The sequence below is a fragment of the Peromyscus californicus genome, unplaced genomic scaffold (assembly GCF_007827085.1).
Source record: "Peromyscus californicus insignis strain IS unplaced genomic scaffold, ASM782708v3 Scaffold_2__1_contigs__length_46816999, whole genome shotgun sequence".
In the NCBI taxonomy this organism is placed as follows: Eukaryota; Metazoa; Chordata; class Mammalia; order Rodentia; family Cricetidae; genus Peromyscus; species Peromyscus californicus.
Window position 1 is genome coordinate 36,312,878 of NW_026294540.1, and position 26,354 is coordinate 36,339,231.

The 26,354-nt window shown below is 46.1% G+C and overlaps 1 protein-coding gene across 2 annotated transcripts; it reads left to right on the top strand.

Moving 5' to 3' along the window:
• The first annotated feature begins 91 nt into the window (after positions 1–91).
• Positions 92–24,367, top strand: LOC128120404 (speedy protein E4A-like). 2 transcript variants are annotated; one of them, XM_052754347.1, is made up of 8 exons: positions 92–892; positions 5,430–5,502; positions 16,056–16,274; positions 17,379–17,437; positions 17,978–18,063; positions 20,565–20,733; positions 20,919–21,021; positions 23,547–24,367. In XM_052754347.1, exons 2-7 carry the CDS (start codon positions 5,475–5,477, stop codon positions 20,976–20,978), a joined length of 621 nt encoding a protein of 206 aa, XP_052610307.1. In that variant the 5' UTR covers positions 92–892; positions 5,430–5,474; the 3' UTR covers positions 20,979–21,021; positions 23,547–24,367. The 2 variants fall into 2 exon arrangements, 1 of the variants encoding a protein (XP_052610307.1); XR_008221865.1 differs by lacking the exons at positions 17,379–17,437; positions 17,978–18,063.
• Positions 24,368–26,354: the final 1,987 nt, after the last annotated feature.

Genomic DNA, 26,354 nt, shown 5'->3' on the forward strand with positions numbered 1-26,354 from the left:
CTGTCTCCCAGAAGTCCTCGCGCTGCGGCATCTAGGGACCATCGCGCAAGAATATACCTCCTCCCAGCACCCTGAAGGCGGCGCTCAGAGAGCAATGGCCGCCCCTAGGCCTGTTCTCAACACGAAGGTGTTTGTCCTCACTCCCTTTGAGCCTGGAGAAACGGCCTGCGGTTTACTACCCAAATCCTTTTTAGGCCCGGGACTCTTGAAATAGAAGGAAGATTCTGACAGACGGAAAGGAAATTGTGTGTCATTCTCAATTAACCAAACTTCCTTGAAATACTAGGCACAAGAAATACCTAGCAATGCTTTACAAAGAAAGAAGAGAACACAAATGGTGGGTTTTCTAGATCGCATGACTAATGCATAGAAACTCTTAAAAAACAGAACCAGAAAGAACAAAACAGCCACCTGTAATATGACCTCTGAAAGGATCAGGCAACAATGACAAGTTTTCAAAAACGGCCCAATATGATGAACAATTCATCAATTTCTTGCTGAAATAATGCAACCGTGTTCTTGGTCTGATCCTTCATAAAGACGTTGGCATTAAATTAATAACAAAATCTGCCAACCCAGAAAGTTCTCTGTGCCGATGCAGAAAGTAAGAGTTCCATCATAGAAGAAGCACCAAGCCACCCTAAAGTGCCAATCTTAGATAAACTATTGAGGAACCAGCAGAAGAAGGAAGCATTGCTGAATAGCTCCACAGACACTGCAGAGTGCAAATGGTCTCAGGAGAAAGGGTGACTCCTCCTCCTTGGAAGGACTGCTCTTCAAGACGCTGCACCTTCTCCCAGGTCCGTCCTGACGTCACCTAGTAACTGAAGTGTCCATCTGAGCTGATCCTTATCTCATGAAGCAAAAGCTCCCACATCCCTGTTACAACCAGGTAGTTACATCACTGAATGAGAGGCCCAGACTAAACTCCCCAGGTGACAGGGAGATGGGAACCTTCTGTTTACATTGCACAGAGGGGACTCGGGTCTTTCAGAAAAGGAATTCCTTGCTTGCAATGAGGACATTTCAAGCCTATATAATTTTGTAGTAAGATAAGATTTCGATGTGTACAGACAGAACAAGGGTCACCAGTCAACAGGCCGAGACCCTTCTCCTCTGCTCAGATAGAAATTGGGTAAGCAAAGACTTGTGTGCCCACGGTCTGCTGGCTGGACCAGCAGGCCTAGGGGCTTTTGGCTCCAAGTCCTGACCTAGAGGTCTATTGTGTCCAGCTTAGAAACTAGAGATTAATGTCCTGGCCTTTAACCCACTGGTGGCCCTGGCACTTGGCAGATGTTGTAATATATGAACTCCAGCAGCAGCATCAGGTAGCAATTGTGCCTGCTACTGCTACAGGTGTTATGACTCAGTACAACAGACATAAGTGTTACAGCTATTAAGTCCAAGATAGACTCCTAGCTTGATTAAATTCCCCAGGTGACAGAGAAATGGAGATGCTCTTTTCATTGAGGTTTACATTGCAAAGAAGGGACTCTCAGGTCTTTCAGGGAAGGAAGTCCTTGCTTGAGATGAGGGCAGAAAGCTTAGATAATAACAAAAAACCCAGATATGTATCAAAGAGACAATATGTATATCTGCCGTGAATTTTCTCAAGGAAAACGCTCTTTAAAATGGGAAGGGTGGAAAACACTTTACCATATGGCTACAAGCAAAATTTAATCTTTTATTTATACCTCGTTGCTGGTAACCCAGGCCTTCCTGTATGTTAGGCAAGTGTTCTACTGCTGAGTCACACCCCCCCCAGCCCCTCACTGGGGGATTCTAGGCAGATGCTCTATCACTGAGCCACACCCCAACCCCTCACTGGGGGATTCTAGGCAGGTGCTCTACCACTGAGCCACACCCCAGCCCCTCACTGGAGGATTCTAGGCAGATGCTCTATCACTGAGCTGCATTCCCCAGCCCAGTCTTTTTTCAAACTATGTAATGCAAATCACATTATCAAAGAAGATACTAAAAATATGGAACTAAAATTAATAGTGTTGAAAGTCTAATGGTCATAATATACCTTGATGTAAATATGTACTCTTGGGGCTGGAGAGATGGATGGCTTAGCAGTTAAGCCATCTGCTCTCCTAGGGGACTCAAATTGGATTACCAACACCCACATAGTGGTTCACAGCTGGCTATAACTCCATTCCTAAGGTATCTGGTGCCCTCTGCTGGCGTCTTTGAGCATTACATGCTCATGTTCTACAGACAACCATGAAGGCAAAATATCCATACACAAAATATGTTTTAAAAGGAAAAAAAGTAATGCACTATTGCAAGAGTACATGGACTGTAAATCCACTTACACAAATATTTCATACCATTGCAAAATATTTTAAAGGAAAATTGTGAAGTAAAATAAAATACTAACAAACATGTGCTATAAAAGATAAGGCCAATATATATCAACCCCACTTAGGCTAACTTAGGCTAAAAAAATCCATGGGGATAGATGTAAAATTGAGCAGGTACATTCTGAGAGTGTGTGTGATGTTGGGCAAGTTATATACTTACAAACAAGTTTCCTTGTTTGATATTAAAGATTCATAATTCTAGTTCCTGAGTAAATGTCAACTTCTCCGGGTGTAACACCTGGCACCATCCCCTATTTGGGTGGGCCAGACATCAGACCTCACCTCAGGGCCTCCTGAGCAAACAGAACATCTCACAGCTCTCCCATCCCAGAAATTCAGTACAGGCAGACATTCATGTTGCCTGCGGTGGGAAGGTAGGACATTGTTCAGAAACTGGAAAAAGGACCTGAATGGAATAAGTGAGCTGTGATCCAAGATGGAATCACAGGCCTGGGGGAAAAAGAGGAAAGAAGCTGCATCTCGGAATGAAGAATTCCACTGTGTGCCCTTACCTTGGAGGGAGTGAAGGGAAGAGGCCACCTAGGAAGTGGCTGATGCAGTGGTTCATCAGGAGGTCCAGGCTTCAGCTCCAGCTGTCAATTATCACTATATGACTGGGGGAGTCTTCTGGCTTTCAGTTGCCTTAATTAAAGGAGGGACTCAGAGAGTAAATAGTGGTTTGATCTCACATAGCATCTCCTATTTGCAAGAACTGATGATAGGACCATAAAATGGGATTTACAAGGACCAACTCTATGGTCATAAAGCAAATAAAGAGGGTGCATTTTGGGCAGAGAGACAATAATGGGAGAGACGTGTTCTGGATGTACATACCTGATGTGTATATAGAACATACGCATCAGCATTTCATTCATTTTAAATGTTTTTCATTTGTTTATGAGTGCACATGCTGTGATGCGTGTGTGGTCAAGAAAACAACTTTGGAGAGTTAGTGCTCTTGCTCCGCTTGTTTCTGAGGCAGGTCTTGTGCTGTTCCTGTGCTGGGTACTCTGGGGTATCTGGTCAGCAAGCTTCCTGAAGGCAGATTGTAGGCCTATGAGCTTCTGGCAGTCTCCTCTGCCCTCCTCCCATCTTGCTATTGGAGTGCTGGGATTCCAGATACGCTACCACATCTGCTGGTCTGTATGTTCGTTTTGTTTTTGACCTCGGCCCTGGGGATGTCACTCAATTTATCCAGCTTTCACTGCAAGCACCTTTACCTCCTGAGCCATCTCCCCAGCTCTTCATCTCACCTTAAGGTTAATTGTGGATAAATCACATTTTGTTTATGCACTCATCTACCGACAGATACTCAATGATCTGCTGATAGATGCTGGGAGGGTTTCCACTTTTTTGCCTATGGTGAACAAAGTTGCCATGAACATCCGTGTTCAAGTTCCTGTGTGAGTACCTCTTGCAGATATTGACTGGATAACGTCCAGGAGGGCGATTGCTGCGTCATCTGGTAATCCTTTGTTCGACTTTTTGAGGAGCTACCAACCCATTTTTCGTGTTGGCTGCACCATTTCACAATCCTGCCACCAATATAGAGTGCTCACCACACTCTTGCCAACACTTGCTATTCTCCAACTTCTTTATTACCACCACCCTCATGGGTGTGAAGTGGTATCTCATGGTGATTTTCATTAGCTTCCTGCTTTTAAAGAGCATGTCCACTGGCAGCTGTTCAGTTCCCAGGACTCACATGGTGGCTCACAACCGTCTATAACTGTAGTCCCATGGGATTTGAATGACCTCTTCTGGTGTGCAGAAAAAACACCCCAACACCCATACACATAACACAAACAAAAATGTCCATTCCAAGACTGCCCATCAATTCATTACAGACTTTCCACCATTGTTATCTCTTCTCTCTCTCTCTCTCTCTCTCTCTCTCTCTCTCTCTCTCTCTCTCTCTCTCTCTCTCTCTCTCTCTCTCTGTGTGTGTGTGTGTGTGTGTGTGTGTGTGTACACGAGAGGTCAGATGTCTCCCTCAGCTACTCTCCACTTTATTTTTTAATAAAGGGTCTCATTTAGTTTGGAGTTTGCTGTAATCCACAGAGATCTTCCTGCCTCTGCCTCCCCAGCACAGGGGATTACAGGCAAATGCTATATACCTGGCTTTTTCTTTCTGCAATGTGGTTGCTGAGATTGAACTCAGGTCCTTATATTTGTGCAACACTTAACCAACTAAGAAACCAGTCCAGTACCCCCCATGTGGTTTGTTTGTTTTTGAAACAGGTCTCATTCTGTAGCCCAGGCTGGCCTGGAACTTGCATCAATCCTCCTGCCTCAGCCTCACAAGTGTTGAGATTGCAGGTGTGTGTCATCATGGTCAGTTGGGCTTAGGTGAGACATGTGGGGACTTGCTCCCACATTTACAGGCCTGTGTAGAATGACATCCTATCAGTCTCTGATCCTTCCCCCACCAGCTTCCCCCATGCTCTACCTCTAGAACAGTAACAATGCCCTGTTGTATGATATTTTGTCTGTGCTCTGACAAATAAAGCTTGTCTGGAGATCAGAGGGCAGAGTTAGCCATCAGTTAACCATAGAGGCCAGGCAGTGGTGGCACACACCTTTAGTCCCAGCACTTGGGAGAAGGAAGCAGGAAGATCAGGAGTTCAAGGCCACCCTGGGCTACATGAGCTTGAACTAGTCTGAAAAAGAAACAGAGCCAGGCAGTAGTGGCTCATTGCCTTTAATCCCAGCACATGGGAGGTGGAGACAGGATCTCACACTTCATTCAGTCTGAGGATTCACAGATACAGGATTCCTCACTCCCCATTCAGTCTGAGAATTTGTAGAGACAGGATGTCACCCATTCAGTCTGAGGATTCATAAAGACAGGATACACCCCCACCCCCCCACACCCCATCCCCCACCCCTGCCACCCACACTTGGTCTGAGGATTCGTGGAGGTAAGAAGTTTCTGGTGGCTGGGTGCTCTGCTTCTCTGATCTTTCAACTTTCACCCTCAATATTTGACTCCGGGTTTTTATTTAATAAGACTAATTAGGATCACACATCAATGCCATGTACTAAATTGTTATTCTGTTACAGGTAACTACATGGATGGCCGGGTCCTGGGGCTTGCCTCTGTGAGCCATGCCATCTGAATCTGCTTTCTTCAATCGTAAGTACTGGGCCTTCTCACTTGTGAATGCACAGCTTCTCCACTCCTCTTGACCCCTCAGTCCATCCACTGTGGGGACCCATCCTACACGTAATTAGAACTTCTCCACGTGGCTTCCAGGAGGTGCCTGCTCCTGTATTCTCCCAATGGAGGAAAAATGATAACCAGGGGGCTAAGAAGATGGCTCAGTGAGTAAAGTGCTTATCATACAAGCATATGGATCTGAGTTCAAATCCCCAGAACCCATGTTAAAAAAAACAAAGAGCTGGGCAGTGTTCTGACAAATAAAGCTTGCCTGGAGATCAGAGGGCAGAGTTAGCCACTAGTTAATCATCAAGAGTAGGCAGTGGTGGTGCATACCTTTAATCCCAGCACTCAGGAGGCAGAGGCAGGTGGATTTCTGTGAGTTTGAGGACAAGTCTACGTGGTGAGTTCCAGGACAGCCAGGGCTACACAGAGAAATCCTGTCCCAAACAAAACAAAGCAAAGCAAAGAAGGGTGACCTGGGCCTGTCATCTGAGCTGGGGAGGTGGAGACAGTAGATTCTCCTATACTTGTGGCTAGTGAGTCTAGATGAGTCATCAGGCTCCAGGTTCAGTAGAAACTGTCTCAAAAACACAAGGTGGAGGGCTGGCAAGATGGTGAGATGGGTAAAGGCACCTGTTGCCAAACCTGACCATTTGAGATTGAGCCCTGTGACCCATGTGGTGGTGTAAGAGGGATGACCCCAGCAGGCTGTCCTCTGACTTCTGCACCTACCCAAGCCCGCCCCAAATACAATACATCTTAAATGTTTAATAAGGTGGAGAGCAACTGAGTAAGACCAATGTCTACCTCTACATGCACATGTATATGTATCCACATATATGCACATACTAAACATAAATTAAAAAGAATGTATTTTATTTTATATGTATGTGTGTTTTGCCTGCATGTATGACTGCACACCACATGTGTGCAGTACCCTTGGAGACCAGAAGAAGGCTTCAGATCCTCCTGGTACTAGAGTTAGAGATGGTTGTGAGCCACCATGCAGGTGCTGGTAATTAAACCTGGGTCCTCTGGAAGAGCAATCAGTGCTCTTAACCACTAAGCCATCTCTCCAGCCCTGTAAGTTTAAGTGACAAGGAGATGAAACATGACTGTGCCTCCAGTGGCAACCTTGTATATGGATGTCTTGAAGATCAAGGTGAAGATAGGCGTGGTGTTTGCCTCGATCTCCAACCCTGGCTTTTACTTTCCTGTACACTGAATGCTCTCAGTGGAGGGTTATGTGCCCACTGCACATTCTCTGACTATGGCCTCCAGTTCTGAGACCCCACTCAGTGCCTTCCACTTCAGGGCACTACTGGCTTCTCTAAGCTGAGCCTGGTCCCTCTTGTTCAGTGAATTGTGAAGTCTGCATCTGGACAGTGAACTAGGACCTCTCAGGCTTGTGTGTGTGTGTGTGTGTGTGTGTGTGTGTGTGTGTGTGTGTGTGTGTGTGTGTGTGTGTGTGTCTGATTTCCTAAAAGTGTTATTTCCTATATTTACGGAAATTAAATTTTTTAATGTGTGTGTGTGGTGTACATGCACATGCATGCATGCTTGTATGTGGGTGACTGTGTGTATAAGTGCGCACACATGTATGAGTGAATGTGTGTGGAGATCAGAGGTTGACATTGGATGTCTTCCTCAATTATGCTCCACTTTTTCAGAGTCCCCTGAATCCAGAGCTCACCCGCTAGCCTGGCCAGCCAGATTGGCTATGGGATTCCCCAGTCTCCACTTCTGAGTAGTGAGATTACAGAAAGGTTGCCACACCCATTGACTTTTTGTGGGAGGTATTGGAGGCGTCAACTCCAGTCAACATGCTTGTATGGCAACAGCCCCTACTTCCTGTATTTTCCCCATTTGGTAAATGTGACCATCTGGGATAGAAAATCTGGACCCTGAGACCCCACCATGGGTAGAAGCACAGAAGCCCAGCTGCTCAGTTCCTGTCCCACTCTGCTCCAAGGGTCTTACTGGGTATTGAGGGTCACAGACCGATATGCTTCCCAAAGTAGTCGGAAACAACCACTCACTTGGGCTGGTCCACATCAGTTTTTAGCAAGTCCGGAGCTCACAGTCGTCTGGAGCAGTGGAGTCAGTGACTGAAGCTTGGAGGTGTCTGCCAGCCAAGTAGAAATCTGTTGAGACAAATTTAAACTAGGAACAGAAGTTAAAATTTATGAACTTAGTTAGAGTTTTCCTGCCTGGCCCACAGTCAGGACAAATCTCTCTCACCTGCCAGTCCCACAGCCGCTCAAACCCGACCAAGTAAACACAGAGACTTATATTGGTTACAAACTGTATGGCCGTGGCAGGCTTCTTGTTAACTGTTTTTACAGCTTAAATTAATCCATTTTTATAAATCTATACCTTGTCACGTGGCTTGTGGCTTACCGGTACTTTACATCTTTCTTGTCCTGATGGCAGCTGGCAGTGTCTCTCTCACCCAGCTTCCTGTTCTCTCAATTCTCCTTTCTGTTAGTTTCGCCTATACTTCCTGCCTGGCCACTGGCCAATCAGTGATTTATTTATTGACCAATCAGCAACACATTTGACATACAGACCATCCCACAGCACTTCCCCTTTTCTTTTCTTAAAAAGGAAGGTTTTAACCTTTACACATCTCCAAAGTCAGTTTGGTATATTTGGAAATTTGGGCATAGCTTCTCTTACTACTTTCTGTTGGAGGGGGACGCTGTATCTTATGGGGACACAAAGAAAATTTTAGGATCATGCAGTAGTCCATGAGGCTGTATTGTCTGAGTCAGTTGTCTTCAAACCATTCTGGATGTTGGATCATCTGGGCCATGGTATCATCGGAGACCTTTCAGGAGGTCTTGGCTGGTCAAACCTTATGTATCTTAATCTGGAACAAATCCATAGCCTCTGGCTTTCTGTGGAAACAAAAGCAGAGCCTCCTTTTTAAAGCAACATATCTTTACACTTAAATTTTGAAGTCAAGGTACCTTTAAAATATACATTTTGGACTATGAACCAATGGCTGAGGGGTCCCCACTGGATCAGGCCCTCCGAATGGGTGAGACAGTTGATTGGCTTGATCTGTTTGGGAGGCATCCAGGCAGTGGGACCAGATCTTGTGCTCATTGCATGAGTTGGGTGTTTGAAACCTGGGGCCTATGCAGGATTGTTTGGCTCGGCCTGGGAGGAGGGGACTAGACCTACCTGGACTGAGTCTACCAGGTTGACCTCAGTCTGTGGGGAAGGCTTTGCCCTGGAGGAGATGGGAATGGGGGGGGGGGGGGGGGGGTTGGGGGGAAGGTGAGGGGGACGGGAGGGGGGAGAACAAGGGAATCCGTGGCTGATATGTAGAACTGAATTGTATTGCAAAATAAATTAAAATATATATATATATATATATATATATATACATTTTGGCATAACTCAACAGCTTTTGTAATCAAATGTTTTTTTTAGTTATGAATATCAAAGAGAATATAATCCAGATTCTTTGTGTGGTAGCCATCTTTACGTGGCTTATTTTTTTATATTAGCTTGAGCCTATTGGGTTTTTTTTGTTTTGTACTAGCAAAGGCTAAATCCACCACACAGCTTAATGTGCCACTTGTAGAGGCCTCATTCCCGCCATACTGCAGGTCGAGCATGCACGCCAGGAACCTGCCATAGTAGCTCAAACACACAGGCTGCCGCTAGCTTAAAAGAGACAACTAGGAGCTGTTTTTAGCTCCGTTTTAGAATCTTTTTACTCAGGTTTTAGGTGGAAACTCTTGCCCCACGTTGGGTGCCATTTGTAGTTAGAGTTCTCCTGCCTGGCCCACAGTCAGGACAAATCTCTCTCACCTGCCAGTCCTACAACCGCTCAAACCCGACCAAGTAAACACAGAGACTTATATTGGTTACAAACTGTATGGCCGTGGCAGGCTTCTTGCTAACTGTTTTTACAGCTTAAATTAATCCATTTCTATAAATCTATACCTTGTCACATGGCTTGTGGCTTACCGGTACTTTACATCTTTCTTGTCCTGATGGCAGCTGGCAATGTCTCTCTCACCCAGCTTCCTGTTCTCTCAATTCTCCTCTCTGTTAGTCTCGCCTATACTTCCTGCCTGGCCACTGGCCAATCAGTGATTTATTTATTGACCAATCAGCAACACATTTGACATACAGACCATCTCACAACAGTTTGGCCCATACCCTTAGTAACTGGGAAGAGCAGGAGTCCCAAGACCAGGAGAGAGGAAAAATACCATCCTTAGGAATCTGCACTTATCTGGGGTCCTTCCGACCTCTGTGAAGTGGATCCAAGTTTTATGACTCTTTTAACCCTCTGAGGCCTATACCATTCTGTACTGAAATCCATATTGTAGACAAAGCAGGTAATGGGTATCTGTAAAACAGCAGAAGTGGACTTATACCTTTGAGTCCCAACAAGAACTACAGATTTGGGTTAAAAGCTTGTGCATTTTCCTTCTGTCCAGAGAGCCAGGTATAAATTGGACAGAGAGTTTTGACCTGATGAGAAGCAGTTTTAGGTTTATATTTAGATATATTTAGATGACAAATCTAAAATGCTGAGCTTGTGACTGAATAGTAAGTAGTCATAAGTCTACCAGCTTATCAGGACTTTTAAATGTTAAGCTCTGAATCATTATATCATAGAACAGGAAAGCAATCTGAAACATTTTTTATCTTAAATTATTTTTTGAGATCCTTAAAGCTCAGAAGCTTTTCTATCCTCAGACCTTTCTTAGACTGATATCTGAAACTTTATGACTTATTTAAATTTTTATATCTTAGAACATTTTTTTAAAAATGAACTAACAAGCTGGCTATAGCCTTGCAGAAGGATCTTGTTGTCTGATGCTGCCAAGCTGACAAAGTTATAGCTAGCCTAGCCGTCAGTACTATCATAGATCTGAGAAGGATAAATTATATCTGAGTACAGACCAAGCAACTTCCAATTCTATAAATGACAGGGACCAGTCCATACCCAGGTCTCCATAGCGTTGGAGGCACCAGTCAGAACAGCATCAATCTTCTTCCACCATCAGGCCCATAAGGCAGAGTATTTTTCCTGTGGAATAGGGATACAGAAGACTGACCTTGATTTGTCCAGGCAAAAGGGTGCAATCAATTCCAGTGTCCTGCTGCTTGTCCACAGTCTGGGCTGGGTCCTGGCGGCAGGCGTTACATTGGGGCATCTTGCCCTGTGGTCAGTGTTGCCATAATCCAGGCAGAGATGTTGTGGTGCCTTATACGTAATCTTCTTTGAAGACCTTGGGTCATTGTTAGGATCTGGAAGTCTGTCTGATATAATAAGTTTTTAGATCAACATTTAAATGCCATATTCTGTAGATCTCTGAAGTATGAGGGCTGTCCAGGTATATCTGAATATACAAGCTTTGTTTCTAGTTACTTGTTTCAAGCTCTACCCTGAAAACATATGCAAGCAACTGAGTAAAGCTTATTCCTGTAATATTACATCAGTACTTAGCCTGACTACAATTTAAAAAAAAACTTAATTATTTATGGCTGACTATTTACTTATGTTCCTTAACAGTCTACAAAAGTAGCCTTAAAAACAATGATTTTAAATTGAAGCTCTTTTAGCATCAAACATGGATTCAGTAAAGAAACTAAAACAAAACATTAATATAAAACATATATGAATCAGTTTATCCAAATAGCTTAAGCTTAACAAATTTAGCAAATACAAGGAGGCTAGACAACATTCTTAAGCCTGAATGTACCTTGGGTAAGGAGAAACATTTTCTAAGTCACTGGTTTTTAACTTTCTCAATGCTATTTCATAACAGCAGTTTTGCCATTGTTGAATCTTAATGCAAACATCTGACATACAGGTGGTCCTAGGCCACCCCAGTAAAAAGATTTTTTTTTAACCCTCCAAGGATGAAGACTCATGGAGTCAGAAGCTATTTTAAGCCCTTTGTCAGACTGCTTAGGTCATTGTCTTGCTGAATCACAAGAAGTGAACATCCCAGTTCCTGGTTAACATGTGGAGCTTATGACTGTGACCCTATCCTTGGCAGCACATAAATAGCCTGCCTGCTTTATTTCATTATGGCTGGTGCTTCCAGTGATCATCATCTGGCACTGGCATTTTTTAAACTGCTAAGGTCCGCCTTTGCAACTAGACTCTTTTTGGGACTCTAGTCCTGTCATACATTTGCAAACCTCAGCTGTTTCCTATGATCCTTTTATGTCTTTAAAACCATTATCATTTTATTACATGGGTAAATCTTAAATTACAAAGTTTAGCTGCCAGAGCAAGGTATATTCCTGTGTATAAAAGCATTGAGGTGCAACTTTAATGTTTATTAAATAACTTATTTATTAAACATATGTTGCCATCTATTTAAATTCTCTAGAAACTTGTTGTTAAACATTTGGTAAAGACATAAGTACTTAGGTGTTAACCTGAGTAGATCTTTATAACCTTAGTAAAAGATGGCTGCCATTCATATGGCTGCCCATGAGGTCACCACGTGGTTGCTGTTTAAAGCATGTTTTTTAAACAATAATTACTTGCATACATATAAACAGCTGGATCCAAGTTACATACATATACATACCATTAAAGCTAGCTTACATTTACACATATAGTTAAATCCAAGTCACATACCTGTCCACATACATACATACATAAGCAGTTTGCAGAATCATTAGCCATTTTTAAAAATGAAAACCAACCAGAATTAACTTTTAAATTCAGTATTTGCAGATATAAGAAATCATAGCAAACATAGTTTACATCATATCCTCTCTGACTTTCTACAACCTTTTATGTACCCTAAGTCCTTTCCTTTGATCCCTCAGACATTTATTCCAGATAAATTCTGCTTTTTTTTAAACATAGAAACCCTTGCGATTTCCCTCAATAGTCTAGAATATATTGTAAAGCTACAATATTTTAAACAAGAACAGAAATACATGCATATACCATAACAAGAATAACTCTAAATTTGCATCAGCACTGAACCACAGACAAGAAACTGTTGGTTAGCCTTATAACATAGTCGCAGTAACTTAGCAACCATAGGCAGTGACATTTTATTCTTGGAACCAGACCTTAATCAGGTTTTAGCCCCAGGGCAGGTCTTGGGAGCTCCACCCAACAGCATGGAAGAGGAAGAGGACAGGGAAGGCGTGCACCATGGGGACAAAAGATTGCTGTTAACCTCAGATTTCCAAGTGCATGAGAGTGGCAGACTGGGATTCCCTATCCCTGGCTGGGCCCACAGACCTGTAGGCCACTCCTCAGCTGTGACCCTGGAGGGGCAGTTAGTTCTCCACTCTTTGAGCTCCTCTGGGGCCCCTGCCAGCTTCTGCCAGCTCTGCCCCATGGCTCTCTGCACAGGGGCCCAGCCCGAACCTGCTGGCCATGTCAGGGCCCCACAGTGCTCATGGCCCACCCCAGTGTCCAGCCATGCCTAGTCCTCACACAGCCTCTGAGTCTGGGCCCTGTGGTGCTCACAGCCCTCCTAGCCCACTCAGCAGCACCCTGGGCTGCACAGCCGCTGCCTGCCAGACTCATTGCTGCTAGTTCCTGCCCGCTGCCCGAACTCTGGCCAGAGAGCAAGAAAGCAACCAAAGGGACCTCTGTCTCTTTTGCTGGCCATCCAGCCCACAACATACCATCCAGTCATAATGCATACACAAGCTCAGGCATAAGACACACATATATGGGGCCACATTTTTTACACACTTACGTATTCATATAGGTAGGACATTCCAACAGAAATGTAAACAAAACTTTTTTATAACGTAAGACAACAAACAGCTCTCCTGGCGCCTGCAGACAAAACCCCCTTGTGTCACGGTCTGCAGTGTGTCAGCAAACAAGTGATGAGCAGAAATATAACAAATTACACTGACGAACAAGACAGTCGGACAAAAAGGAAGAACAAGGGCCCTTTACAGAATTCCGCTGACAGATGGTCGAGGCAGATGGGAGTCCGGAGAGGGAGCCTCGATTATGCCAAAGACCTACAGATGGGACAGGGACACGTCGACAGAGTCTCCCAATCCCCAGATACAGACGGGACCCTTGCAGGTCCCTGACAAAGTGCCCTCAAACTGGAGACCTTTGCCCAGACGAGGAGAGGGGATGTCTCCTGACTCCTCCAGGTTACAGATGGGACCCTCGGGGGTCCCTGGCAAAGTGGCCTCAAACTCGAGACCTTACCCAGACAAGAAGAGGGGATGTCTCCCGACTCCTCCGGGTTTGCTTTTACAGTGCGGCCACCAAAGCGGAACCTCTCAGATACAGACAGCTGCTGGCAGCAATCAGAAAGGAGAAACAGAAAACAGAAACAACAAACAAGCAAGACAGACAGACAGACTCACCTGATCAGCCGGTGTAAACCTTCGGGGCTTGTGGTCTCTAGGGCCCCCCAAAATCCCGGACGGGCTCCCAAATGTTGTGCCCTGGGCGTGAGACCCCCCAAAGAGACCACCAGAGATACCAACTCACCAAAATGCAAAAGCAAGGTTTATTGAAGCAGTTCAAGCTGCGCAGCTGGGACCTCAGTCAAGCACCCCAACAAAGCGGAGACTAGAGGAGGTGCCCACCCCTCTGCAAGCTCAGTTTTTAAAGGCAAAAACCATAAGGTTACATCATTTAGGGGTGCTAGTATGGGTATAATTCTGATTGGCTCTAGTTTTAGGGGCTTTCCAGAATTTCTATGTTATCTTACTTTGTAGTTTTAACTGGTTATTTGTTAAACTTTATAGACTACCTCCAGCATTGGGGAATTCTGTGGTTAATCAATTGCTACCAGATAGTCCTTCAAACATCCTGACTTTGTACTTTTGACCATCTCCAGCATCGGGGCATTCTATGGTTAATCAGTTGCTCCCAGATGGCTCTTCAAACATCCTGACTTTGTCCTGGGACCTATATCAGCAGCTCTGAGAATTTTGAAACTCAGGCCTGTTTCAAGCTGGGGTGAGGGGCTTGCTTGAAATGGGGGTGCTTTGGTTCTTCACTCCTGTCCCCTCTTCACACACACACATACACACACACACACACACACACACATACACTGCCTGGGTTTTAGGTACTGGAGAGTCTGTGTCTGCCTTGTGTGGTTACTGAGATTTGAACTCAGGTCCTTGTGGTTGCACACCAAACACTCTTAACAACTGAGGCACCTCTCCAGCCTTCATCCCTTACCCAGCACACAAAGGGGAAAGTAGGAACCAGACATGGAAGATGGTTTTGTTCGTAGAATGAGTCTATGTCAGTGGCAGGAGACATGTCAACCCTAGTTTGTGAGAGAAAATGGACACATTAATCCATAAATCACACAAGCTTTCTTTGAAGCTGGTTTTCAGGTTGAAAGCTGATGGCATCACAGGCTCCTGACCTCCTGATATGAAGGGCCACACTCAACAGGGCTAGGCAAATGACAGCAGTGTCTTCTCAGAGCTCGACTCTTGAGATCTCCTCAGACTAGGGAAGGGACATCATGTGTGGATTCAGCGAGAGTCAGGGAGGAGGGCGGGATAGATCAGAGTCTGGGATTTGTGGACAGGAGGAAACAGGTTGGGAGAATCGTGACCACTGGCCAACTGTCATTGTGTTCTGAGGAACAGAGTCCTCAGCCTGGCATCACCAGGTCCTCAACTGGGGTGGTGGTGGATGGGGAGATCTCAGGACCATCAGGTGAGGGGACTGTGTGAGAAGAGATGTGAGAGGGTGGCAGCAAGGAGGAAGGACAGGGAAGGAAGGAGGGAGGGAGGGAGTGGGGGAGGGAAGGAGGGAGTGGGGGAAGGAAGGAGGGAAGGAGGGAGGGAAAGAGGGAAGGAGGAATGGAAGGAAGGAAGGAAAGAAGAAAGGAGTGAGGGAAGGAAGGAGGGAGGGAGAGAGGGAAGGAGGGAGGACATGGAAGGAAGGAGGGAGGGAGGGAGGGGAGGAGGGAGGGAGTGAGGGAAGGAGGGAGGGAAGGAAGGAAGGAGGGAAAGAGGGAAGGAAGGAGGGAGGGAGGGAAGGAAGGAGGGAGGGAGTGAGGGAAGGAAGGATGGAAGGAAGGAAGGAGAGAGCAGGGAGGAAGGAGGGAAGGAAGAAATGAAGGAAGGAAGAAGGGAGGAGGGAGAGAGGGAGGGAGGGAGGAATGGAAGGAAGGAGGGAGGGATGGAAGGAGAGAAGGAAGGAGGGAGGAAGGAGGGCCCAGGAAGCAGGGAGAACAGGTCAGACACAGACGTCACATGGACAGAAAATCTACAGAACAAGGAAGGGGTTAGGAACCAAGGGTCAGAGAGAGGACAGAGAAGAGGGGACACAGGAAGAGACTTCCTTTTCATGGGGACAATTCATCTCTAATGAGGAAGAGTTTGAGGAACAGGGAGAGGCGATGGGGACAAGATGAGGGGCAGGTGGCTATCAGCACAGAGGGAAAGGCACAAATATTTGGGGACAGGCAGAAGCTGAAGAGGTTTGGGGTGTTTGGGGTGCCGGGAGGCAGGGCTGAGGTCATCAAAGCCAGAGCTTCACACAGGGGTGTGGTTTCTTCACTTAGAACCAAGAGTGGAGGCCAGCCCCCAGCCTCCATCTGCCAGCCCAAAGAGGAAGAGGGACTTGTCATCAGATTCTGAGGATGACCTGGCAGAGCTTTGGGGCCCTGAACCCGAGCCGGTGTGGTCAGTGGAGACACTGTGTGGGCTCAGGATGAAACTAAAGAGGCAGCGTGTGTCTGCAGTGAGGCCTGAACACCACAAAGTCTTCACCAGGCTGCTGGGTAGGTGACACCTGCATGACTCCCTCCTTAGGCAAAAGAGGGAACTTCTGGTCAACCTCCTTCCTCATGGGAAAGCTGCCCTCACAGCCAGGGCTCTGTCAGCCTGGGAGACTCAAGCTCAGTTGATTCTTAGGGACGCATAGGTGGCAGGGGCTTAGGCTAGAGTTGACATAGATCCACATGGAAATGAGAGAGGTTGGAGTTCACCACCCCAACTGTAACTTAGCTCTAACTTTGCTGAGCTGGGGTGTCTTCATCCACACAAGGGCGACACATCCATGTTCATAACCTTATGTGACATCAAATGGGAACGTCAGCTGTTGAGACGTCTTTGTCCTTGGCTGTGGATGTAGCTCAGTGGTGTGTTGTTTGTTGTTGCACTTTTGGGGGCCCACCACCCAACTCCCAAATAAATCCCACATGGAGGCTTTTTCTTAATTATAAATGTATGGCCTTAGCTTGGCTTATTTCTAGCCAGCTTTTCTTAAATTAATCTATCTACTTTTTGCTTCTGGGCTTTTCCTTTTCTATTCCTACATACCTTTCTTTATTTCTTACTCTGTGGCTTGCTGTGTAGCTGGATGTCTGCCCCTGGGTCCTCCTCCTTCTCTGGCTACTTCTAATTTCATCCCAGATTTCTCCTTCTATATATTCTCTCTGCCTGCCAGCCCTGCTTATCCTTTGTTCTGCCTTGTTATTGGCCATTCAGTTCTTTATTACACCATCATGTATTTTAGATAAGCACAGTATCACAACTTCACAGAGTTAAATAAATACAACATAAACGAAAGTAACAACCTTAAAATAATATTCCCCAAAAGTGGTAGAGTCTTGTCCAGCATATGCAAGACCTTGGATTGACTCCAGAATGACATATACATAGAAGGCATCTAAGCATGTATACAGGCCACTGTATTCTAAGCCTCTCTCAGCGCCTCCGCCAGGAGGTTCAGGTGGATCTCTGCCAAATGTGCCTGTTCCATCCTTTGCTCCTGTGTCTAATCCTGGGTTCCTACCTGGACCCTCCCCCAGGGAGGTGGTTCTCATGGCCCTCTCTCCCAAGCTGTTCCAGTTCACACCATGACACATGTGCTTCATTCACAGAGGATCCCGTGGTGAAAAAATTCCTGGCCTGGGACAAGATGCTGAGAGTGTCTGATAAGGTGTGCTGAGCTGGGCTCCAGATCCTGTCCTGCCTGGGGAGGGACCTCCCTGACCCACAGTCCTCTCTGTCCCTCCACAGTTCTCTCTGAAGCCACACAGTCCTGACCCTTGATATCCTGCCAGTGTCTCCCTTCAGGGCCCAACAGTGTCTTACAGAGAGGACAGGAGGCCCATGCCTCTCTGGGGTCCTCGGGGTCTGAGCCCACGGTCACCATCTTATCCTGGGAATTGCCTCTTCTCCCCTCACAGTTCCCTGGGACCCTTTGTTCCCGACAGGCAAAGACCTCCTCGTCCCTGTTGTCCTAAGCTCTCCCTCAGAACTGCCCCAGAGCCAGCCATGCTGGAGCAATGAGGGCCTGCTCCCTCTGGCCTGGCCCACCTGAAGGCCCCTTTCACCTCCCTTCCCCACTCCAGCAGGCCCCCCAAACTCTGGGTTCCTCTCTGAGCCTCATGTCACCCACCTCAGCCTCCCCTCCCTGTCCCTGCCTTCTCCCTCTCCAGGGTGTGACCTCTCCTTCCCTGTCTCCTCTCTCCATCAGTACCTCCTGTCTATGGTCATAGCTTATTTCAGCCGTGCAGGGCTCTTCTCCTGGCAGTTTAGGCCAATCCACTTCTTCCTGGCTCTGTGAGTATTTTGCCTCCTCCTGTTGGTCACTGTCCCCTGCCCTGGATGTTGGGTCATGAGAATTGAGCCTCTGACCTTTCATCTCTCATATACCTAGTTTTGTATCTTTATGAGGGAAAACAAGCTAATGTCCATTTAAAACACTGAGCAAGGCACTGAAGAGATGGTTCACTTGGTAAAGCACTCAAGGTACATTCTTATGGACCTGAGTTCAGATCCCCAGAGCCCAAATGAAAAGCCATGGGTAGTAACATGTGGATATTATCCTAATGCTGAGGGAAGAGACATCAGGATCCCTGGGACTCGCTCACGAGCCAGCCTAGACTCACTGGCAAGACTTGTGTTCCAGGGAGAGGCCTATATAAAAACACAAGGTAGATGGTTCCCGAGGATCAATACCTGATGTTCACTTCTGGCCTCCACACAGGCACACATGCACAAACATGCATCTACACACCCACATGTATACATGCTGCACACACTTGCATACACACACACACACACACACACACACACACACACACACACACACACACACTGAAAGACTGAACAGGAAGCTAGAGAGAGGGCTCAGCAGTTAACGTGCTGCCTGCTTCCCCAGAGGACTTGGATTTGATTCCCAGCATTCACACGGGGCCTCACAGCCATCTGTAACTGTGGTTCCAAGGGTTCTGAAACCCTCTTCTCGCCTTCTTGGACACCAAGCATGCACATGTGCACAGACATACATGCAGGGAAAACACCCGTGCATGGATAAAGTAATAAAATGAAAGAACTCAACAAAACAAGAGCAAACAGTGAAAGATCTGGGATTTGGGGTTTAAAGGGGGCAGGTGATCTGAAATGGTTGCTGCTCAGTTTCTCCTCCTCCTCCTCATCCTCCTCATCCTCATCCTCATCCTCCTCCTCCTCTTCCTTTTCTATCTGTTTTGATTTGGTTTTTGAGACAGTGTTTCTCTGCGTAGCCCTGGAGAGGCAGGGCAGATGGAGGAAGAGATGTGTGCCCACCAGCAGAGAGTCTGGAAACTCACTTGGAGAACTGAGAAATCTGGGCAGTTGAAAGCTAGAGATTTAAGACAGACTCTCAGAGGGCGGCTTGCTAGTGTCTGTGTGAGTGGTAAGAGAGGGCATGAAACTATGTGGCTATGTTCTAACACAGATCCCTCCTGAGAGGAGAGGAAGGTGGAGTTAAAGTGATCCCCAAGCGCTGGGCTGCAGCGCTTCCTTTACTGTCTGCCCTGTACTGAACACACCACACACCGTCCCATCTTCTCTCCTGGATTCCATGACAGGTGTCCATCTCAGGCTTCCTGATGCTGCACTAGTCCTGGGTAAAATGCTCCCTGCTGGTTTACCTTGTCAACCTGTCCTCAGTCTAGTGGGTCTGTTTTGTATGGAAAACACAGGCAACTCCCTCCCAGGCTTCCAGAGAACTGCACCAAGAATCATCCTCCACCCTGAGACTGGAGTGCCCAGTGTAAACTCTGCCCTCTGTCCAGGTGCTCTCCAACCTGACTCCCTCATCACCCTGATACTCCCTCCATCCCTGGCTGGCTCCTTCCCAATGCCCTGCCCTCGGTTTGATCTTGTGTTTTCTATGCGAGTATCTCACAGTTGTGTGCCTGGAGACAGTTAACCCCCCTAAAGTCTGTTCAAACTCTGAAACCAATCAGCATGATGAGGAGCGTCCTGCAGCTCAGGAGACTGAGGTGGTATGATGTCTTGAGCTCAGGCATTCGGGGACAACTTGGGCAATATATCAGGACAATTCAAATCAAATGAAAAATTGGCAACGCCTCCCTTCGGCTGCCTTCCTTGATCTTCCGGCTTCTGCCTCCAACAATATTGCAATGGACTCCTATCATGGTAGGATATTTGGGATTATAGTCTCTGGTGTTGCCCCTCCCTTTCCTAAGTCCTATTACAGCACACCCATTGAAGGCGGGGCTTTGTCAAATATCCCTTCATTCTTGGGACACCTTAATTCTTTATGTTGGGAGTGGTCAGGTTATACTACTCAGTCAAAGAAGTTATCAGTATTACATTTTGCCTTAACTATCACTTTCATTTGTTCACTCATTCATTCATTTGTCCATTCATTCATTCATTTGTTCACTGATTCATCCAACAAACCCTACAAAGGGCATTGTCTATACCATGAGGCAGTGGAAAGAGAACTCAGAAAAGTTGATTGTATCAGCCACTGAAAGGAGGGGAAGAGAAGGGAAGGAGACCAAACCCTTAGGTGCTGAGCCTGAGCTGACACCAGTGTGTGCACACAACACAAGCCTAGGGGAGGGGGACGGATTGAAAGGGAATCCAGAGGTCATCTCATGTCACGAACAGCAAGGACAGCAGTGGGCTCTGTAGATGCTTGTCTTCTTCAGCTCCACAGTGGACTGTAGGCAGGACTGATGCCATCCAGTGATGAAATGCCCCCCAGCCTCCCTTCTGGGTCCTCTTTGATAAAGAACCATATAACGCCCTGATTTCTTCCCCAGGTACTTGGCCAATGACATGGAGGAGGACAACCAGGCCCCTAAACAAGACATTTTTTACTTCCTCTATGGGAAGAGCTATGCCCAGCGCCCCATGTTCCACAAACTGCGGTTCCAGCTCATTCGGTCCATGGACTGGAAGATCTGGGTGTCCCAGGAGGAGTGCGAAGAGGTGGGTGGGTGTGGGGCACATGGGGTGCAGAAGAGTAGGCTGGACAGAGAGAGGGATGCAGTTGAATATGAGAGGTGGGGTTGGGGAAGAGCTGAAGGTGGATCCGAGGACATGGAGTCTTCCAGGAGAGCCAACATCTGGAACTTCTCATGGAACTGTTTTGTTTTGTTGTCGTTTTTTTCCAGATCCAAGCTTACAACCCAGAGCTATGGGTGTGGGCACGGGATCGCACCAACCTTACTTAGAACCCTAGAGCCATGGAGGCCTAAGTCCATTGGCCTGAGTTAGGTATGTCCTTGGTGTCTTTTAAAGTGTGTACATCTGTCTGTGGTCTGGTTAGGAAAGGCACAGAACACACACACACACATGACATACTCACATCCCACACTTACCTCCATATTGTGAGCAATCCCAGCCACACACACAGCCAGACCCTCCTCATCACTGCATACACAGCAATGACAACCAGGAGGCGCAAGCTTGGGGAGACAGGCTATGCACCTGGAGGCCAGCCAGCTGACCTTGGAAGTGGACATTTTTGTCACAAGGACTTGAACTGAGTAGAAATCCTTCTACTTTAACCAACTAGGTCCAGATGTGTTTGAGGAAATATGAATTTCTGTTCCCCCTTCACGTTCTGCAGCTCTACAATTCCACACCTCCATAATTTACATTTGTTTTTCCTGTTTTCTGAGTGTGTGTATGTATGGTGTGCGTGTGTATGTATGGGGGTGTGTGTGTGTGTGTGTGTGTGTGTGTGTGTGTGTGTGTGTGTGGTGCACATCTGTGGGGGTGGGCAGCAGTTAATGCTGAGTCTTCCTTGATGTCTATCCATTTTATCTATTATCTATTGTGGTATAGTGTGTTGGTGAACCCAGAGCTCGTCAATGGCAGCTAGTCTGGTTAGCCCATGTTCTCCAGAGATCCTTGTCTGTGCCTATTATGTATCAGGACTACAGGTGTCTGCCAGGCCTGCCTAGCTTGTATGTGGGTTCTGGGAAGCCAAACTCCAGTCTCCAGACTTGTTCAGCAAGGTTATCCACTGAGCCATTGCCCCAGCCACAATTACACCTTTGCACTCAAGTTTGTGCTCAAGTTTTCAGGATCACCTTCGTTAGTTACTTTGGGGACACTCTATACTTCATGGAAAGAACTGAAGAGAAGGTTTAATTTGTGCCATGTTTCAGACCACCATAGTGGGTGAGGCATGGCCAAGTGGCTCTGTCTATGTCAGGATGTTCATCCAAGAGTTGACAGGATACAGCAAGAGATTGGAACCTTGAGTGTGTTTAACCTTCAAAGGCTCAGGAGTAGACAGATAGATGAGTCAGTAAAGTTCTTGCCTTGCAAGCATGAGGACCTGATGCCCAGAACCATGTCAAAACAGCCCAGCACTGTGGCACGGGCTTGGAATCCCCACACTAGGGAGGGGGAGACAGGCAGATCCCTGGGCCTGGCAGGATAACCAACCAAATGAATTGGTGAGGGCTAGGACAGTGAGAGACAGTCTCCAAAAATCAGTTACGGGCTGGAAAGATGGCTCAGCAGTTAAGACCACTGGCTGCTCTTCCAGAGGACCCAGGTTTGATTCCCCGCACCTGCGTGGTGGCTCAAAACCATTCATAACTCCAGTTCCAGAGGATCCAATGCCCTCTTGTGGTCTCTAAGAGCACTGCATGCACATGGTGCAAAGACATACATGCAGGCAAAATACCCATATGCATAAAGTAAAAAATGAGTAAATATTTTTAAAAAAACAAAGTGAATGACGCCTGAGGACCCCCCCCCCTCTCATGCACACAGAGAGAGAGAGAGAGAGAGAGAGAGAGAGAGAGAGAGAGAGAGAGAGAGAGAGAGAGAGAGAAACTCAATGGCCAACAGGATAGCTCAGCAGGGAAAGGCACTTGCTGCCATGTAAGTTTAATCCCCGGGACTCACATGGCAGAAGGAAAGAACCAACTCCCGCAAATTGTCCTCTGACCGCCACAGTCCCACTGTGGTACACATATGCCCCCACACATAAATGGCAATAAAAATTCAAAACAAGTGAACAAAGAGGAGCAAAATGTGAATCAGTTATCCTGAGAAGCTAGTCCACACCACAGGCAGTCTCCTCTGATCCTTGCTGTCAAGCAGAGTGCTGGGCCCACATGAGGTGGCTTAGGTGATTCTGGAGGTCTAAGTCAACTAGTCTGAAAATCACACTTGAAAATGATGCTTTAGGTTTAGGGGTTAAGAATCAGGGTCAGCCAGGCACGGTTGTGAAAGCCTTAACTTCAGCACCTGGGATGCAGAAGCAGGAGGCCCACTAACTGTTCAATGCCCATCTGATCGGAGTAGTGTGCTCCAAGACTGACACAGGAGTGCCTTCTCAAAACAACAGCAGGGGTCAGAGACAGTTCATCTGGAAAGAGCACTTGCTGTTCTTGCAGAGGACCCAACCCGAGCTCCAGGAATCTGATGCCCTCTTCTGACCTCCTCTGACATTGCACCCACATGGACAACCCCTCCTACCCCCACCACCACCACAGACACACACAGGTACACACTTTTTAAAAATCTCCCAAACAATGACAACTACCAAGAATGAAGGGTCATGAGCTCTGTGATAGAGCACTTCCCCACCACACAGGAGCCTCGGGGCCTGACCCTGGGCACCACAGAACAACAGACAAAAGAAAGAAGGGTTCCACATAAGTTTCCACTTCTCAAATGTTCAAACCTCTAGTTAGGATTGACTTTGGACATAACTCTTGTTCTTGCTTGAAGAATTGCATGTATGAAGTCTGACATGACCTCCCTCTTCCCTCCAGATCCCTGTGCCTGAGGGAGACACTCTATGCCAACATTAAGGGCTGCTGGGGGAAAGAAGAGAGGACTGCCTTGCACAAGAAACTAGAAGAACCATGATTCTTCTAGAAGGAGTGGAATGGAATCACCACACTGTGCTCCTGGGAATGGGAACACATGTAGGGGCTCTGGAGGAGAAATAAGAAATCAGGATTCCTCCAGGGCCCATTCTACTCAGCGGCACCAGCTAAATGTTATCCTGAATGTCCTCAGTCCCCTCTCCCTGAGGTAGCAGCTGAAAGCCTATAATTTGTCTCCAAAGACTCAGGCCGTTTGAAGGAGGCACTCAGGGCTCAGATGAGGAGGGACCTACCTTCAAAATATAGTATTTGAGCCATATATTTGTAATAGAAAGCTTTAATATATTTCATATTTTTATTGGAGTCTATAAATGTTTATCATAGAATTATTTATTTTGAATAGTTTTGAGGTATTGTGGATTGAAAGCATGCAGTTATTGCAGTTTTATGATGGATGTTAAAACTTTCCTATGTGTAAATATTCTCTAAGAGAAGATTCGGGTTTTTTTTATCGATTTGTTTTGTTTTGAGACAGAGCCTCACTAGGACCAGACTGACCTCAAGCTCAGAGAGACCCACCTACTTCTGCCTCCTAAGTGCTGGGATTAAAGGTGTGTGCCACCATGCCTTGTGGGTTTTTGGATTCTACTTACAGATACTTGTTTCATGTAAATATAAATTCTTGTTTGAAATTTACTCTTTATTACTGAGTTGTGAACAAATAATACTTATTTAACTTCCTTTGATCTAAAGATGATATGTATTTTGAAAGAGCACATATTTTTAATAAATATTCTTTTGTCAATAGCCTAGACTCATCTTTCTATACAATCTGAGTTTATTTATTCATTTTTTATTTTTTCTTTTATGTGTATGGCTGTTTTGCCTACATGGATGCACATGCATCACATGCATGCAGTGACCACATAGTCCAAGAGAGAACGTTAGATGCCCTGGAACCAGAGTTACAGACAGTTGTGAGCCACCAGGTGGATGCTGGGAATTGAACCCAGGTCCTCTGGAAGAGCAGTTAGTGCTTTTTTTTTTTTTTTTTTTAGTTTTTTCAAGACAGGGTTTCTCTGTGTAGTTTTGGTGCCTGTCCTGGATCTCCCTCTGTAGACCAGGCTGGCCTGGAACTCACATAGATCCACCTGGCTCTGCCTCCTGAGTGCTGGGATTAAAGGCGTGCGCCATCACTGCTAGGTGCAGCCAGTGCTCTTAACTGCTGAGCCATCTCTCCAGCCCCTTATTTATTTATTTATTTATTTACTTATTTATTTATTTATTTATTTATTTATTTATTTACTTTAAGTTTATCTTCTTCACTTCTTCCTCATATGTTATATTTTTAAATATGTGTGTGTGTGTGAATTTTGTGTGTGTGTGTGAATTTTGTGTGTGTGTTTATGACACATTCATATGCCTCTTCACTCTCGTGAAGGTCAGAGGACAATTTTCAGGGTCTCAGGCGTTGATTTTCTCCTCCCTCCATGTAAGTCCTGGGGATCAAACTCAGGTAGTCAGGCTTGGCGGCAAGTGTCTTTACCCGGTAAGCCTTCCCAAATCATGCTTTTCTGATTTGTTTTGTTTTGTTTTAAAGAAACCACGAAGCATTTCCTATAAGGGACTACAGGAAAGATGAACCGTCTCCTGTTCTCAGGCCTTTTAATCCTGTCAGTCTGAATTGTTGGCTGCTCAGTGTTGTTTAACAGGATTCTCTGCTCATCTGACCAAATTTTAACTCTTAAAAAAGAATCCTGAGGCTACCTACTTATTTAATTCTCTCTACTTTTTTTTTATGAGATGGGGCCTCATATATTCTAAGCTGGCCTCAAGCAGGATATGTAACTCAGAATGACCTTGGACTTGTGATCCTTCTGCCTCCACCCCTGAGTACCAACCTTGCAGGCATGGATCATCACTCTCAGTCTCTGCTATGTTGGGCATGGAACCCAGGGCTTCATGCATGCCAGGAAAATGTTTACTCTAACAATGAAGCCACAGCCACAGCCCCTGAATTAGAATGTGTTTCATGTAGATAAGCATGTAGATGGCTCCGTGGGTAGAGCTCTTGCTACAGGAGCACGAAGACCTGAGTTCAACTTCTAGCAACCCGTAGAAAGATGGGTGTGGTTGTGCATACTCCATAACCTTGGTGCAGGAGGCGGTGGCGCATGGAGACAGGAGACAAACTGCAGGTTCATTGGGGAAACCTGTCTCATGGGAATAAGGCAGGTGTCAAGGGAAGGTACTTGACATCCTCCTTGGTGCATGGTTGCAAGCATACCCACACAGGAGTACACAGTTATATTCACACACATGCACACACATTCAAATGCCATACATATGTACATACATGCAATGTGGCACACAGGCTAGTGTCATATACACAAGCACACACACACTTGCACACACATATACACTATATATATATTTGGTTTTTTGAGACAGGGTTTCTCTGTGAAACAGTCCTGGCTGTACTGGAACTCAATCTGTAGATCAGGCTGAGATCCACGTGCCTCTGCCTCCCAAGTTCTGGGATTAAAGGTATACGCCACTACCACCTGGCTCACATTTTTTTTAAAGAAGAAAACTGAAATAAAAGAGTCTCCACAAGAGACTGTAACTTGAACCCAGACATAAGGAGAAGCAATGGAAGGAGGAAACCCATAGTGGGTTTTTAATTTTTTTTAAGAAAAGTAAAAAACAAAAAAAAATCCATGAGTTCCTGGAAAACAACCCTACCTCCTA